Source organism: Lontra canadensis, unplaced genomic scaffold (genome assembly GCF_010015895.1).
Source record: "Lontra canadensis isolate GAN:19392208 unplaced genomic scaffold, GSC_riverotter_1.0 scaffold92, whole genome shotgun sequence".
Taxonomy (NCBI): Eukaryota; Metazoa; Chordata; class Mammalia; order Carnivora; family Mustelidae; genus Lontra; species Lontra canadensis.
The window spans coordinates 6942587-6958162 of record NW_022631086.1 but is presented as its reverse complement, the minus strand read 5'-3'; the positions used below and the strand labels follow the sequence as shown (position 1 = coordinate 6958162).

Below are 15576 nucleotides of genomic sequence, written 5' to 3'. Positions count from 1 at the left end.
TAATACTATTCCACTGTATTTGTTAATACTCTTTTTCACTATTATACATATAACATCATATGTATACACACACATACATATACAACTCTGAGATGCTCAGATGTTATAGGAGATGCACTTGGCATTTTATTCAAATATATACATTTCTCCATGACACTGATACAAGACAAAACACAGTTAGATGACTTTCCCCTTTGAATCATTCCAGGCAAAAGATATAGTCATGTACTTTGTCTGTTTCACAATTATATTCAGGAATCTAATGAAAATTAATCGCATAATTTCTAGTAAAGAATTTTGTCTTTCATGGAAAGCACAATAAAAATATTGAATGCATTTGCTCTTTTTGGGTGCTCCGATCTCTCAGAGATTTTTTTTTTTTAATTTATTTATTTTAGAGAGAGACAGAAACAGAGCACAAGCAGGGGGAGAGGCAGAGGGAGAGGGAAAAGCAGACTCCCCACTGATCTGGGAACCTGGCACGGGGCTCGATCCCAGGACCTGGAGAGCATGACCCACGCAAAGGCAGATACTCAGCCATCTGAGCCACCCAGGCAGCCCGAGGAGAGGATTCTTTAGAGCTTTCTAAAGCTCTAAGGGACAGTGTCTGTCCCTTCTGTCTCACCTGCTTTAACTTTGGGGTATAAATCAAAGGTCAGGAGAATATATGGTATATTCTTTTTTTTTTTTTTTTAAGATTTTATTTATTCATTTGACAGAAAGCTCACAAGCAGGCAGGGAGGCAGGCAGAGAGAAAGGAGGAAGCAGGCCTTCCGCGGAATAGAGAGCCCGATGTGGGGCTCGATCCCAGGACCCTGGGATCATGACCTGAGCCGAAGGCAGAGGCTTTAACCCACTGAGCCACCCAGGCACCCCTATATGGTATATTCTTAGTATAACTGATGGTACACAGCCCTGAATCCAGACAGTGCAGCCTTTGTGTCTGGATTTAGGGAGTGTGTATGTCAGTCTGATCAGGAAAAAAAAACACCTTCATTTTGGGTACAAAACAAAGAACATTGTATTTCACAACGAAAAATTGACTTTAGGCATAGCTCTTAGGAGAAATATGTTGGTGATGGGAGTACAGATTGGCTAAACTTTTTAGAAAAGGAGTTTGGCAGTACCTAATCAAGTTGAATAGTATGTATACTGTCAGAAGGTCTGTAATTCTCCTCCTTAGATGAGTATCCCAGAGCAACATATACACATGTGTACAGTGTGGATGTGTAAGGTGTGTAACGGGATTATTTGTAACAGACTCGAACTAGAAAGTCCCCGAATGCCCTTCTGTGGTAGGATGGGTAAGCTGTGGTATAGCCATCCCATCACCGAGTCACATACCATATGAAAATATAAATGTACGAACTCCTGATACAGCAGCCCCATGAGCAAATGTCACAGACAAGAGCAGAAGAATATGTACAGTGTCCCTCCATCCCGATGAAGCCCACAGACAGACAAAATAAGCTCTGTTGTTTAAGGATGCACGTATAGATGGCAAAGTATAAAGCGAAACAAGGACATTATTGTAATAAAAGTCAAAGTAGTAACTAGCTATAGAGATGAGAAAGTGGGTCAGTATGGGGGAAGGGTACAATGTGGACTTCTGGGGTACTGTTAATGCTTTTTGCCTGGATATTGTAATTATTATTATTTTAAAAGATTTTATCTATCTATTTGATAGAGATCACAAGTAGGCAGAGAGGCAGGCAGAGAGAGGGGGGGAAGCAGGCTCCCCGCTAAGCAGAGAGCCCAATGCGGGGCTTGATCCCAGGACCCTGGGATCATGACCTGAGCTGAAGGCAGAGGCTTAACCCACTGAGCCACCCAGATGCCCCTGTAATTATTATTATTCACTAAGTGGACACATTTGTGCTTGCATTTATATGTATGTATATAGAATCTGTTATATGTATACATACTCTTATGTATGTGTATATATTGTTTCCCAACAAGGAGAATGAAAAATTCCACAACAGAAAGCTTATTAAAAAAGACTGGCTCAATCAATAGGGTATATGTTGAGGAAATTTCTCTTCATCATGGGATGCAAATCACTAGTGTATATAAAACTTTTCGTTCCGAAAGCTTGATTTCACTCAGTGTTTACTAAGCATTTATTTTTCCCATCCTTTTTTTGGGAAATTCTGCCCTTCAGCCTTTTTTCACCACTTGCAGGAAATATTATTCCCAACCCATAGGTTCAAGAGCTCGGCTATTGCATAAGTCGAGCCATTCAGTTTATGTAGTGCTCAGTAATCTGATGAGCTCTGTAACCAATATCATGCTGTTACTCTGTCATGTAAAGAAAAAAAAAAGTGGCTCTTGTGTTACCTTTAGATCATGTATTTATAATGAATTTTTTGTTCCTTTTACAGCGGTTCTTTATTTCTTACCTATGAAATTTGGGCCCTGAAGAAATCTTTGACGTTAGATACTCAAGTAGTAGAAAGAGAAAAAATGAAGTCCTATATATATGTGCACACAGTTTCTTTAGATGACAGAGAAAATTATGGTAAGTTTATGGTAAAGTAACCCATTTCTGTGAAAAACGGGAGCTAGTTATTAACTTTTAAAATGACTATTAAAAACACAATATTAACAAGGTAGGTTTAGCTCATTCTAGGAGTCAACAAATCCTATGAGAACCAAATTCCTAAAGAAGTAGTTGAAGACCAAATTTTGGACTTCCATATTTAACTCAGGTTTGCAACTCTCCCTAGCCGGCTGTTTTAATCTAAACTTGGAATTCCACACCGTAGTGGAGGTCAGGTCAGAGGCTGGCCTTCAGTTCGCCAAGTATAGAAACATGATTTTGTCACTTAGCTCAGTTATATTCTTGGCCTCAAGGGATTTATTCATGCAAACTAAAATCATGACATGGATTCATAAATCTGAATACCAGCTTATTAAAGAGAGAAAAAAGAGTTTGTCAGGAGGCTGGAAAACTTGTCTTTACTAGTCCGAACATTCCTCTTCTCTGTATTTAGGTCACAGGGAAAACTAATTAGTAACCAGACAGTTGCCTCTTGAACATAAACTTTTAGAGCAGAGGCCTATCTTTTCATCAAAGTATGTGTAGCTTGGTGAGTCACTACCCTTGACTTACAGCTGCCTGTTCCTATAGTGTTGGCCAGACTAACCTTGTCTGTTACAACATTATATTCTCTGAGTGGGGCAGATTCCACTCTTTCCTTTCTACAGCTGTATAAATCACCATCTGTCCTGTTTGTATTTATTGTCACACCTAGTGTGTTACAATTTCAATTACACAGATAATTTTTACGGTTTACAATTTATCCATATAGCAAAGCTTTATCTCCATAGTAGGGCATCTCCATAGTTAGGTATTTCCAAATTTCAGTTTGGGAAGGGCTGTTGTTCAGGGACACTTCCTGAATGTAGCTGATCTTATGTCGCATCTGAGAATTTGTTAGCTTTAGTTCGTGTTTTTGTTTTTGTTTAGTTTTTAACCTTTTTCCAGACCTGGAGAGCAGTCTTATTTTGGAATCTAGAGCTCTGTGTTCACATAATGGTTTTAGTTGTTTTGATAGTGACCCTAAAAAAGTATTTTATATTTTTGGAAAAAATTTAGAGTTTATACATTTTTCTTTAAAATAGGGAAGTGTAGCATTAAGAGTATATACTTGGTTTTATATTAATTTGTAATCATCTTAGGAGTCACCTACCAGGCAAGAAAAGAGCTTCACAAAGCGGTAAGAAAAGTATTGGCAACATCAGCCAAGATACTGCGCGGCCCATTTGCTGGTAAGTATCAAATATTTAACTTGGAGTCTTTATCAATGATCTGAAAGTCATCTGATGATCAACTTGAGGTCTTTTTTTCTTATCCCATTTCTTATACTGACATTTTTTATAGCTATGGAAAATTGAGTGACATTATTTTCTTGGGCTATATTTAATTTTAAGGGTGATTTTAATTTTGTTGCTTTGGACAGCCTTCTTCTTTCCACTTTGTGGATGTATTACTGTTAATTATAAATAAATATTGACACTAAATATAACCTTTTCTCTTAAGTGCTTTAAAATTTTAAATTTGTTAGAAAATCACTCCCTACTTTCTCATAATGAGAATATTGCATCAATAATGTAGATTTTACAAACAAATCTACAATTAGAGCTAGATATGGAAGAGCTTATTTGATCTCTTTAAAAAGTTGCCATCCTCAGGTCATGATCTCAGGGTCCTGGGATCGAGCCCCGCATCGGGCTCTCTGCTCAGTAGGGAGCCTGCTTCTCCCCCTCTTTCTCTGCCTACTTGTGATCTCTCTCTCTCCGATAAATAAATAAATAAATAAATCTTAAAAAATAAAAAAATAAAAAAATAAAAAGTTGCCATCATGAAAGAGAAAGGTGAGAAATTTTTCAAGAATTAAAAGATACTAAAGAGACTTAATCAAATCCTGGTTTTAAAGAACAGCACTGAAAGTATATTTTGAACACTTGGAGAAATTTGAATATGGAGTTAGACTGGATTTTAGATGGTTTTGGAAGATTTTCATTAATGTATGTGGGTGTTGTCATGGCATTGTGAGTATATTGGAGAAGGCAGGCTTATTCTTAGGAGATGCGGGTTGACTAAGAAAGGATCAAATGTTCCATCTGCAACTTCCTTTCACATGTTTTAGAGAAAAAATACACATCCATATAGATTAAGCAAATATGGAAACATGAAATTTATTAAATATAGTTGTAAACATATGGTTGTTAATGTATTATTCTTTTAATTCTTCCATATGTTCAATATTTTTCACAGTGAAAAGTTTTTTTTTTTTAAGATTATTTATTTATTTATTCGTCAGAGAGAGAGAGAGAGTACAGGCAGGCAGAGGCAGGGGGAGAAGCAGGCTCCCTGCAGAGCAAGGAGCCCGATGTGGGACTCGATCCCAGGAGACTGGGATCATGACCTGGGCCGAAGGCAGCCACTTAACCTACTGAGCCACCCAGGCATCCCCACAGTGAAAAGTTTTTTAGGGAAAAAGAGCAGCAACAAAAAAGAGACGAGGTTGTGAAGGCAACGTAGTATATAAAACAAAAGCACATGATAATCTACAAAATAAATATTAACAAAATAATATGACAGAACTAGAACAAACCTATCAGTCACTATTAGTGCCTGGAAATGGAATTCAGTCTCTTATTATAGATTTCAAGTGCTTACAACTTATCATCCTAAGTAAGTGGGAGGACAACATGTTTTAACTGTTCACACTGTTTATGTTGTCTTCTTCTTTTTTCTTTTTGCAAAGACCCCTTTAGTACAGTTGATGTCGAGGATCACGAGTGTGCTGTGTGGCTGCTCCTGAGGAAGAGCCAGTCGGGGGACAGAGCCGCGCGGCTGCAGGCCGTGCAGGAAATGTCGGAGACCCATCACTGGCACGGTAACGCGGCCCTCCGAGCCCCTGCCGCGCCGCCTGCTTGCTTCTGTTTGCTGATACAGGGGACGGAAAGGAGATGTCGGGGAAGGAAAATGATTCAGGAAATCTGAATATGAAAATTTTAAAAAAGGAACTCCATGGATAGAGAAAGTAGGAAACTGCTGGCCTGGTAGCCAGATTGTTTGATAAGAACAGGCTCAAAACTGAGGAAGATGTATTTGTGTAACTTTCTACCAGAATGAAGTTTTACCTGATTAGAGAAACTCTTGGTGCTGATAGTGATAGCCTTATTCTATATTTGCATTTTCTTTTGGTTCATGTTTAACAAAATATATTTTAATTGCTTGCCACACCATAGAGTCATACTTGTTTTCACTTCGGCAAGTTACTTTGCTTTAAGACTGAGTCAAATGTACCTGATTCGTGTGTGTGTGTTATTTTTAAAGGAAGATTTAAAATATTTAATTGTATTTAAAAATTGCGAGTTCTGCAGTAAAGTACATGAGCAAGAGTTCAGATCTGCTCTGATTATAGTACAGGGACTAAAGTATACTCAATCAGTAGAGTCATCTTATAAAATGGGGTAAACAAAAAAATATTTTCAGAGAAAATATCTTTGCCTCCATACAAGTTGAATTGATTGGTGGCTGTAATTACAGTAACTTATATTTTTTTAATTTTTATTTTTTAAAGACATATTTTTTAAAAGTTTATTTTTTTGACACAGAGAGGACACAAGCAGTGGGATCAGCAGAGGGGGAGGGAGAAGCAGGCTCACCTTGAGCAGGGAACCGATATGAGACTCGATCCCAGGACCCTGGGATCATAACCTGAGCCGAAGGCAGATGTCCAACCAACTGAGCCACCCAGGTGCCTCTAATTACAATAACTTATAATATTATATATTTATATACATATATATATAAAATATTAAATAACTTATAAGCTTTTTCACTGTGAGTGGAGACTTAGAATAAAAATCTTTTTAAAAATGTAGGGGTGCTTGGGTGGCTCAGTCAGTTAAGCATCTGCCTTTAACTCAAGTCATGTTCTCAGGGTCCTAGAATCGAGCCCTGCATAGGGTTCCCTGCTCAGCGGGGATTCTGCTTCTTTCTCTCCCTTTCCCCCTCTCCCCCCACCCCCTGCTTGTGCACACACTGTCTCTCAAAATAAATAAATAAAATCTTTAAAAAAAGTCTACCTCCAGGACTCCATTTCAGACTTACCATATCAGAAAAATCAGAGTTGGAGCCCAGGCACATAGATTTTGGGAGAGTTCCCCACTTGATCTTAAAGAACTCACTCAGGTTATGAACTGCCATTATTAAAATAATGTCTGCTTCAGGGGTTGTAATTTTGTTTTCGATACATAGTTTAGTCCATTCGGGCTGCGGTAACAATACTGTCGACTGGGTGGCTTATAAACAATAGAAATTTTGTTTCTTACTGTTGTGTAGGCTGGTAAGTCCCAAGGTCATAGTGCCAGCAGACTTGCTATCTGGTGAGGACCTGCTTCCTGGTTCAGAGATGACCAGCTTTTCACTGTGTGTCCTCATGTGGCAGAGGGGACAAGGGATATCTCTGGGTTTCTTTTATAAGGACAGTAATCCCAGTCATGGGGGCTTCCAAGGGTTCCCACCTCCAAATACCATGACATCGGGAAATTTCAACTTATGATTGGGGGTGGGGACACAGTCATTTAGAGCAATACATGAAGGCTGGACTGGTTAAATCATGAAGGCTCAGACAAAGCACGACCATCTGGAACCTCAGATTGCTCATGGACATGACGGGTTGCAAAGCACCACACCGTACCAGTGACATAGATCTCAGTGCAACCTCAGTTGCACTGAGGTTTTTAAAGTAGTGATCAAAACAGTTTTTAAACACTAGAATTACTACAAAGAAAAGGAGAAGCAGTTCAACCGGTTCTGACCTATCAGTTTTCGCATTTGAAGTTCATTTCTTCGAAAAGGTTGGACCGCGATATACCTACATATGTGGTGAGGAGAATTGTGAGATCAGGCGTGGAAATGTTGGATATCTGGGTTACCAGTATGTAAATGCAGTTGTAATTATGTAAAGAGACTTGGGAAATTTTGAATCACAAACTTGTAGTCTAAAAATTAAGTGTGCATTTAATTCTTAAAACAACTATAAGCTAATTTGTGTGCTAACAACATACCTTTACAATAGATTACCAGTACAGGATAATTGCTCAAGCCTGTGATCTGAGAACTCTTATTGGTTTGGCCCGAAGCAAAGAGAGTGATCCTCGCTTTTTTCTCCCACCACCTCCTTTGCCGTCTTTAAAAGAAGTAAGTAAATAAAATAGTCCAGTGAGTGAAAAGTAGATTAATATTTCATCTTCACTTTGGGTGCAAAGTAACCATTCAAAAAGTAGTCTGTCAGCTCCTTTTCACAAGCAGGTAAACTAGATATTAACCGGAAATTGTAGTTCCTATACAAAGATTTCTTGATTTACCAGGAGATGTTGTTTCTCTTGTGTTATTTTCCCCATTTGGGCGTTGTGAGTCTCTGTACACCAGTGGGGAACTTCATAGCCAATCAACATCAATGAATTAGTTCTAATATTGAACTAATCAGTGAACTAGTTCTAATATTGCTCTAGATCAGTTTTTCTCAACTGTACTGACATTTTGGGCCTAATAATTCTTTGTTGTGGAAGTTGTTCTGTACATTGTAGGATGTTTAGCAGCATCCCTGGTCTACTCACTGGATGCCAGTAGCAATCCCCTCAGCTGTAACAACCAAAACTATCCCCAGACACTGCTGACTGTTTACTGGGGGTGCAGAAAGCCCCCAGAGAACCATTACCTGTAGGTATTAATATATCACTCTGCATAGGTTTTTACTAACCACCACATATAGATATTAATGCATTAGCCCCCATAGATATTAATTATTAACCACTAATAGGTATTAGAGCATGCTTCTTCAGCACCTTTCTGAGGCTTTCCTAGAAAAGGAAATCTGAAAACTTGCAATCAGTTGTTGAAAAATAGAAAAATGGATATGCTAGATGTAAGTTATTAGAGAAAATCAGATAGTAATGAGTTCTGGATTTAAAGAAGCAAGATTTAGGTAGAAAAAGTGTAATAATCCATTTTGAGCCAAGAGCTAAACTTTGCCTTAGGGCTCTCAGACTGAGGCAGCAGACAGAAGTACAGAACTCAGAATTAAGTGATTCACTATGTGCTTAGGTGGGCCACAGTTTTCAAGACTAAAAGTTCTCCTTTATCCCTGCTCTTTTGTTTTGGCAATGATTCTTCGGTACTTTTGTTGTGCTTAGTTGTGGAGCTTAATTATGAAGACTTTCTTTTCCTTTTATGACAGGATTCTTCCATTGAAGAAGAGCTCAGACAGTTGCTGGCTTCTCTACCTCAAACGGAGCTAGATGAGTGCATCCAGTATTTTACATCTTTGGCTCTGAGTGAAAGCAGTCAAAGTCTGGCAGCTCAGAAGGTTAGCTCATTTCTTCATTCAGTAAATATTTTGGAGTGCCTGCCCACCCTTTCTAGAATACTGTGCCAGGGGCTAGCACGTAGAACGTTAAAATAGTCACCAACCAGGAACAGAATAAACGTGTTGGCTCCTGGTTGTGTGCCAGGCCCTGTCCGCGATGGTGGGGAGATGGGAAATAAACAAAATCCTAGAAGGTGTAAGAGAGATTACAGGTCACTCTGAGAGCCCTTCGCTTTGCTTAGGAAGTCATGTAAGGCTCCATGGAGGGGACTCTGAAGTCACATCTGGAAGAATGAATAGATACTAATTTGCAAGATTTTAATTATCATCTACATGCTGCTGATGGGTATCTCTGATCCTACATTCTAACCCAAGTGCTCAATTTGAATCTTCAACTTCCTGCTTGTTGTCTCTGCTCAGATGTCTAATCGATGTCCCAAACTCAACTTGTTGAGCCCACCCTTCCTCTGCTAAGCTTTCTTTCCTTTCGCCTTTCCATCTGGGTAAATGGCATGGCATCCAGCAGCTCCCTAGTTGCTCGAGCTAACGGCTAGGAGCTCCTGTTCTTCCTTCCTTCCGCATTCAGCCCGTCTGTGGTTCCTGCGAGCTGTCGCTTCAAGTACAGCCTGAGTCTGTCTGCCTCCCGGTCTGCGCTGTAACTACTCCCCATGGCTGCCATCACGTCTTTCTCATACTGTCCTGTTCGTTCATCTTGGCTGTGTTCTTGCTGTCGTTTTTAAGATAATTTCAAAGTCTCTTTCAGAGTCTTCTTTTTTTTTTTTTTTAAAGATTTTATTTATGTATTTGACAGATCACATAGCAGGCAGAGAGGCAGGCAGAGAGAGAGGAGGAAGCAGGCTCCCTGCTGAGCAGATAGGCCGATGCGGGGCTCGATCCCAGAACCCTGAGATCATGACCTGAGCTGAAGGCAGAGGCTTAACCCACTGAGCCACCCAGGCACCCCCAGAGTCTTCTTTTATTTTAGTTTACTGGGGTGTTAATTACCATTTGGGGTGGCGTTGACCCTCTTGTATTAGATTGCGGGTTGACATGGGTTATGTATTTTTACTGTGAATTTGTCTTTTGCCGAACAGATCACTTTCTGTGGGAGTCCCAAGCACCCTGGATTGTAAATCTGTCCTCCCAGAGCAGCCTTTGTGTTTACTTCCGTCAGATACCCCAGGGGTTTCACTGTTGCTGAACTAGTTTGATATTCATCCCCTGGTTTGGGATTCCTGTGGCACATGGGGAGTGTAAATTCAGACACACCTGTGGATGATATAGTCTTAGGGTTGATTTCTCATCCAGAGCCCCAAGCAGAAACAGACTCTTCTCATTGCTTTCATGAGCTGGTGGGCAGAGTTTTCTAGACTCTCTTAGAGAGAGGGCAAGCTTTCCAGGGCCTTGCCTTTCTATAGGTATCTCAGGTTTAATTCCCATTGAACGTGAGACCCAAAACCACATCTCTTGCTCTGAACAAGTGGTAAAGTCCCGTCCAAGGAGCCTGCAGGCATTTTACAGTACCGCCCTGTGCTCGCCGCTTCTGCTGAAGATTCTGCTTTTAGTCTGTCATCTGAGGACTCGCCTTTATTTCTTCTCCCCATTTTCTTTAGAACTTGGCTGTGTCTTAAAATAGCTTGTATTATATTTCATTAGACATTTCTGATGTTTGTAGTGGGAGGGATTCATTAGAAACCACGTTCAGCATCGTGCTGGATCCAGAAAGCTTTCCTATCACATCTCCATCACCTCAGACACCACAGCAAGCTCCTTACATGTCTCTCCAGTTGTACAGCTTCCCAGCAGCCAGAGTGATTAAAAAAAAAAAAAAAAAGACATGAGTTTGATCCACTCATGCTCCTGCATTAAGCCTTTCAAATGGCTTCCCATTACATACTACGTTTGAGCCCTTTCCTTTTTGTGATCAAGTCATGGACTGGGCCACTCTTTATCAGACTGGCTCCCCTTGGAATGGCGATGAAATTGACAGGCGCCAGTTACAGGATGGAGTTTGCGTAGTGGCAGATGATGTGCGAACAAGGACACCGGACACACGTCAGAAGGGCACAGGCCAGCATGCCCAGCTGTACGGGTCATCTTATCAGAGCTCTCCCAGTGCTCTAGAGGGTCCTTCACACCTTTGGAGGAAGACTGCCTTCTCTCATGAAAGCCATTCTGATTGAGGGTTTACGTTCTTTCATGTCTTTCACCTCTTTGGTTAGGTTTATTTGGCAAGGAAGAAGGAAAACTTTCATTATTTGCAGATGACATGATATTCTGTATTGATAACCCAAAAGACTCCACCAAAAAATTGCTAGAACTGATACACGAATTCAGTAAAGTTGCAGGATACAAAATCAACGTACAGAAATCTGTTAGATTTCTATACACCAGTAATGAAGCAGCAGAAAGATAAATCAGAGTCAGTCTCGTTTATAATTACACCCAAAACAATAAGATACCTGGGAATAAACCTAAACAAAGAGGTGAACGCCTTTTTTAAAAAAAACAAAAGTAGCATGTCTTTATTTTTTTTTAAGATTTTATTTATTTATTTGACAGACAGAGATCACAAGTAGGCAGAGAGGCAGGCAGAGAGAGAGAGAGGAAGAAGCAGGCTCCCTGCCGAGCAGAGAGCCCAATGTGGGGCTCGATCCCAGGACCCTGGGATCATGACCTGAGCCGAAGGCAGAGGCTTTAACCCACTGAGCCACCCAGGCGTCCCAAGTAGCACGTCTTTAATTAAACATTAAAAACATATCAACACATTTAACTTAGTTTCAGTTCTGAGGCCCCATCTCATCGGACCAATAAATAACTCTGTTTTAGTTCTCATTTCCCCCCTCCCTGCTCCCCTGCTGATTTAGTCAGGCTTCTCAGATTTTTTTTACTTACCAAGAAGTTGTGAGTGAAGAGATAGGAGGGTTGTCCATCTGGTTTTTAGAGATCTGCCAAAGCTGCCTTGTAGTCTCCTGGCACCTTTCAAGGGGCAATACGCTGCTTCTGTACAGAGCTACCTCCTCGGGAGGCTACTCGGCCTGGGCAGATAACTGACAGCTGTCTGGTTTTAGAGCCAGGCTTCCTCACCTTTGTATACCATGGACCCCCTTTCTGGTGATTTAGTGAAGTCATTTCTAGATGCGTAAAATGCAATACGTAGGGTTACAAAGGAAACCGATTATATTGAAATACTCTTACCAAAAATAATACATGTACTTCTTTTTGATGCGTTAAATAGCATTACATTTAAAACAAAGTTGAAGTTTATTTTAAAAATATTTTAACGTTTAATTTTGAAGTAATTTCAAACTTTAAGAATTGTAGAAATAATTACATTTCACTAACATACACCAATTATTACTATTTTGCCCCATTTGTTTTCTGACCCCCCCCATTTACTCCCCATCTCTCTGTGGGTATATTTTATATGTCTGTTCACACACATTTACTGTTTTCCTCCCTGAACCATTTGAGAGACATAGAAGTGATGTTCTTTTGCCTCTTAAAGACTTAAGTATGTATTTCCTGACAACATGGACATTCTGAGATATGACCACAATACAGATATCAAACTTAGAAAATTAACATTGAGGGCGCCTGGGTGGCTCAGTGGGTTAAGCCCCTGCCTTCGGCTCTCGTCATAGCTTCAGGGTCTTGGGGTCGAGCCCACAGGGAGCCTGCTTCCCCCTCTCTCTCTGCCTGCCTCTCTGCCTACTTGTGATCTCTCTCTCTGTCAAATAAATAAATAAAATCTTTTAAAAAAATTAACATTGATAGAATACTGTGCTCTAATACAGACTCCATGGTTGAATTTTGCCAAGTATCCCAGTAATTCTTTCACAGCAGCTTATTTTTTTTTTGTTTTCAGTCTGATCTGTGTCTAAGGATGAAAAATCACACCTGATGGTCATGTCTCCTTTTATCTGGAAAAAATGCTTCAGCCTTTCTTGGTCTTCATGTCATTGACATTTCTGAAGACTACAGAGTAGCAGTTTGCAGAGTGTCCTCAGTTTAGTGTGTCGCACGTGTCCTCAATTTAGTGTGTCGCACGTGTCCTCAGGATCAGAGTCCGCTTCTGCATTTATCGTAGGAGTAGGGCAGAGGTGACCTGTGTCCTTCCCACTCTGCTGCCACATCCAGAAACACAGGAGGCCAGTTGGTCCCCTTGTTGCTGATGTTAACTTGCCAGGTTTCTCTGCTTTGATGTTAATACATGTTTTGTTTATAATGATTATAGGATCTGAGGGGAGAGGGGATGTTTGTGGCTATTAGTCTATCCTGTGCCTCTTCGAACTTTCAGACGATGGTTTCAGTATCCTTTGAATAAATTGTGCCTGATAATGGTTATTCTTGGATGGTTGCAAAATGGTGATCTCCCCCTGCTCAACTCAGACAATCCCTTTTTACTTCTGTCCTGTAAGGAAAAGCTTTCCTTCCTCCTTCCTTCCTTACTGACACATGGATCCAGGGGCTCGTGGATTATTATTTTATTCACTAGATTATAACCTAGTACTACTTCTCATATTGATGCTCAGTGTCACAGATTTGGTATGGGAACTCCTTCAGGTTGCCTTCCATGTGTTTTGAAGTTGTCTCCATTATTTTTTGAGTATCTCCTTATTGTCTGGCATTAGAGAACATTCTAGGCTCCATCTTAAACTTTCTGTGCTCCAGCTCTGGAGTGAGCCGGATCTTCAAGAAGCCCTGGTTCCTTCCAGGCCAGTGGTTGTTGGAAACCAGCTCTTGGGTGTAAGTTTGCTCGTTGCTGCAGGTATTGCTTTTAGACTTTTTCAGGGACAGAGTTGGGAAAAATTGCAATTTCTTGTGGTTCAATTCAATATGTAAATTTTGGTTTTTAAAGCCATCAGTGTATATGCTGTTGTTGCTTGGTTGAATAATAATATTAAACTGAGGACTAGTCTGTCCATGTATGGGTCTCAGATAACTGCTGGTGGGTGGACACTAGATGGCAGTGTCATGTCTGGGCCACCAGTATGAGCATGGGCAGTTGGCATTCAAAGGAATGAAGATCCTGGCGTTACTCTAGGAGAGCTGCAGCCGATAAGATGGGATAGGAAAACATCTGTGCTCTCTGTTGCTGACAGAGCCACACAGATTGCTACTGTTGATACGGTTTACTGTCTGTGTTTTTAATTGAATGCCATGCAAAATTTCCGTGAGATGTCAGGAATAAAGACATAACGTTTTCCCCTCCAAGAATATGCCTTCCCTACCCTGAATTCTGTCTACCCCAGGCTTAAGGAGGACCCCGGGTCAACAATTCCTGTTTTAGAATGATCACCATTTCTAAGCACAGTTGGTTTGCACACATTGCAGAGTTCTGAGGTTGTGAATTTTTATGCAGAAACACTAGAGATTAGCTTTTACACACATTAAAACAAAGGGACCCACAATTAGAAGCAGTATCAAGACTGTCTCTCCCCCTGCTCCCCACCCCTGGCAGTGATCTGCCATCCTTCCTTTTGTTCCTTCTGCTCATTGGGAGAGCTGGGTCAGAGAGAGCAATAGCACTTCCCAGCTTTGCTGTCCCCTCCTTATGGCTACACCCTTGGCAGCCTTCTGCTGTCCACCCGGGGAATTTGTTGACTACAATTCTGCTGGGCATTTGGGGACAGGGAGGGGGTGGTCCTTGGCCTTCCACCATCCCAGATGTTACCATCAAGAGCATTCCTTCTTTGGTGTCAGGATCCAGCTCTCAGTCTCGTTTTGTTTTTGTTACTCTCTGGACACTTCCAATCAGTCAGCTTGTCTGAAATTTCAACCGTTCTTAGAGGACCTCAGGTGTCTGTGACTCAGAGCCTAAGGAAGCAACCAGAGATGCAGAAGTTTGAACATTTTATTCATTTTTTAAAAAGATTCTCTTTATTTATTAGCGAGAGACCTCAAGCAGGGAGGAGGAGGGGAGGCAGAGGGAGAGGCCGACTCCCCACTGAGCAGGAAGCCCAGTATGGGACTCTATCCAGGACCCCAGGATCATGACCTGAGCCAAAGGCAGACTCCTAACCGACTGAGTCCCCCCAGGCGCCCCAGTTTGAACATTTTAGATTGTGCTTGCTTTTTCATCTACTGTGATGAGCTGCCTAGAGTCAGGAGAACAGTGAATGTGGTACCTCGAAATGATGTCCCATCACAAAGCTTTTGTGGTCTTGGCTTAAGGACAGCCCAGCGAAAATCCTGCAGTTTTAGTATTATCATTCGCCCCTGTAATTTCCTGGTTTGTCTGAAATCAGCTTAGGTATTAGGGTCTGAAGTCCTTGCATCAAGACACTTCTGACATCTATCTGCATAAGCATAGCAACGTGTTAGGATTGAGAGACACCGACAGATTGGTTTAAGGATGGGAGATTGCTTTAACGACCGAGGATTTAGAAACCTACAGATGCGTACACAAAAAAGGAAACTGTGAAGCTCGCTTTCCCATAGCTGGACAGGCTTTGCCAGTCCTGCAGTTCCCCATGACATACAGCTGTGCACACTGAGGATTCTTTGTTGGAACGAACCCATCATTGTCATCTTAAACTCCCCGTCCCTCCCCTTCTCCCAGCTTTGGTTGTGAGTAAATCTCATCAGTTGTAAGTAACAAAGAAAGCAAACACAGCTTATTTCTAAGTGTTTCAAGAAAATGGATAATCATTCTCAGATGTCACATCTCCTAGCAGCCCTCGGT

General features: G+C 41.0%; 1 protein-coding gene across 6 annotated transcripts in view; it reads left to right on the top strand.

Annotated features, from left to right (window-relative positions):
• SERAC1 (serine active site containing 1) overlaps positions 1 to 15576 on the top strand; it is a 57154-nt gene that overhangs the window by 18400 nt on the left and 23178 nt on the right. For all 6 annotated transcript variants that reach the window (XM_032836448.1, XM_032836449.1, XM_032836447.1 and 3 more), the window contains 5 exons: positions 2382 to 2518; positions 3682 to 3771; positions 5274 to 5405; positions 7599 to 7720; positions 8760 to 8888. In XM_032836448.1, coding sequence (XP_032692339.1) covers positions 2382 to 2518; positions 3682 to 3771; positions 5274 to 5405; positions 7599 to 7720; positions 8760 to 8888 — 610 coding nt within the window. The remainder of the gene's footprint in view (positions 1 to 2381; positions 2519 to 3681; positions 3772 to 5273; positions 5406 to 7598; positions 7721 to 8759; positions 8889 to 15576) is intronic.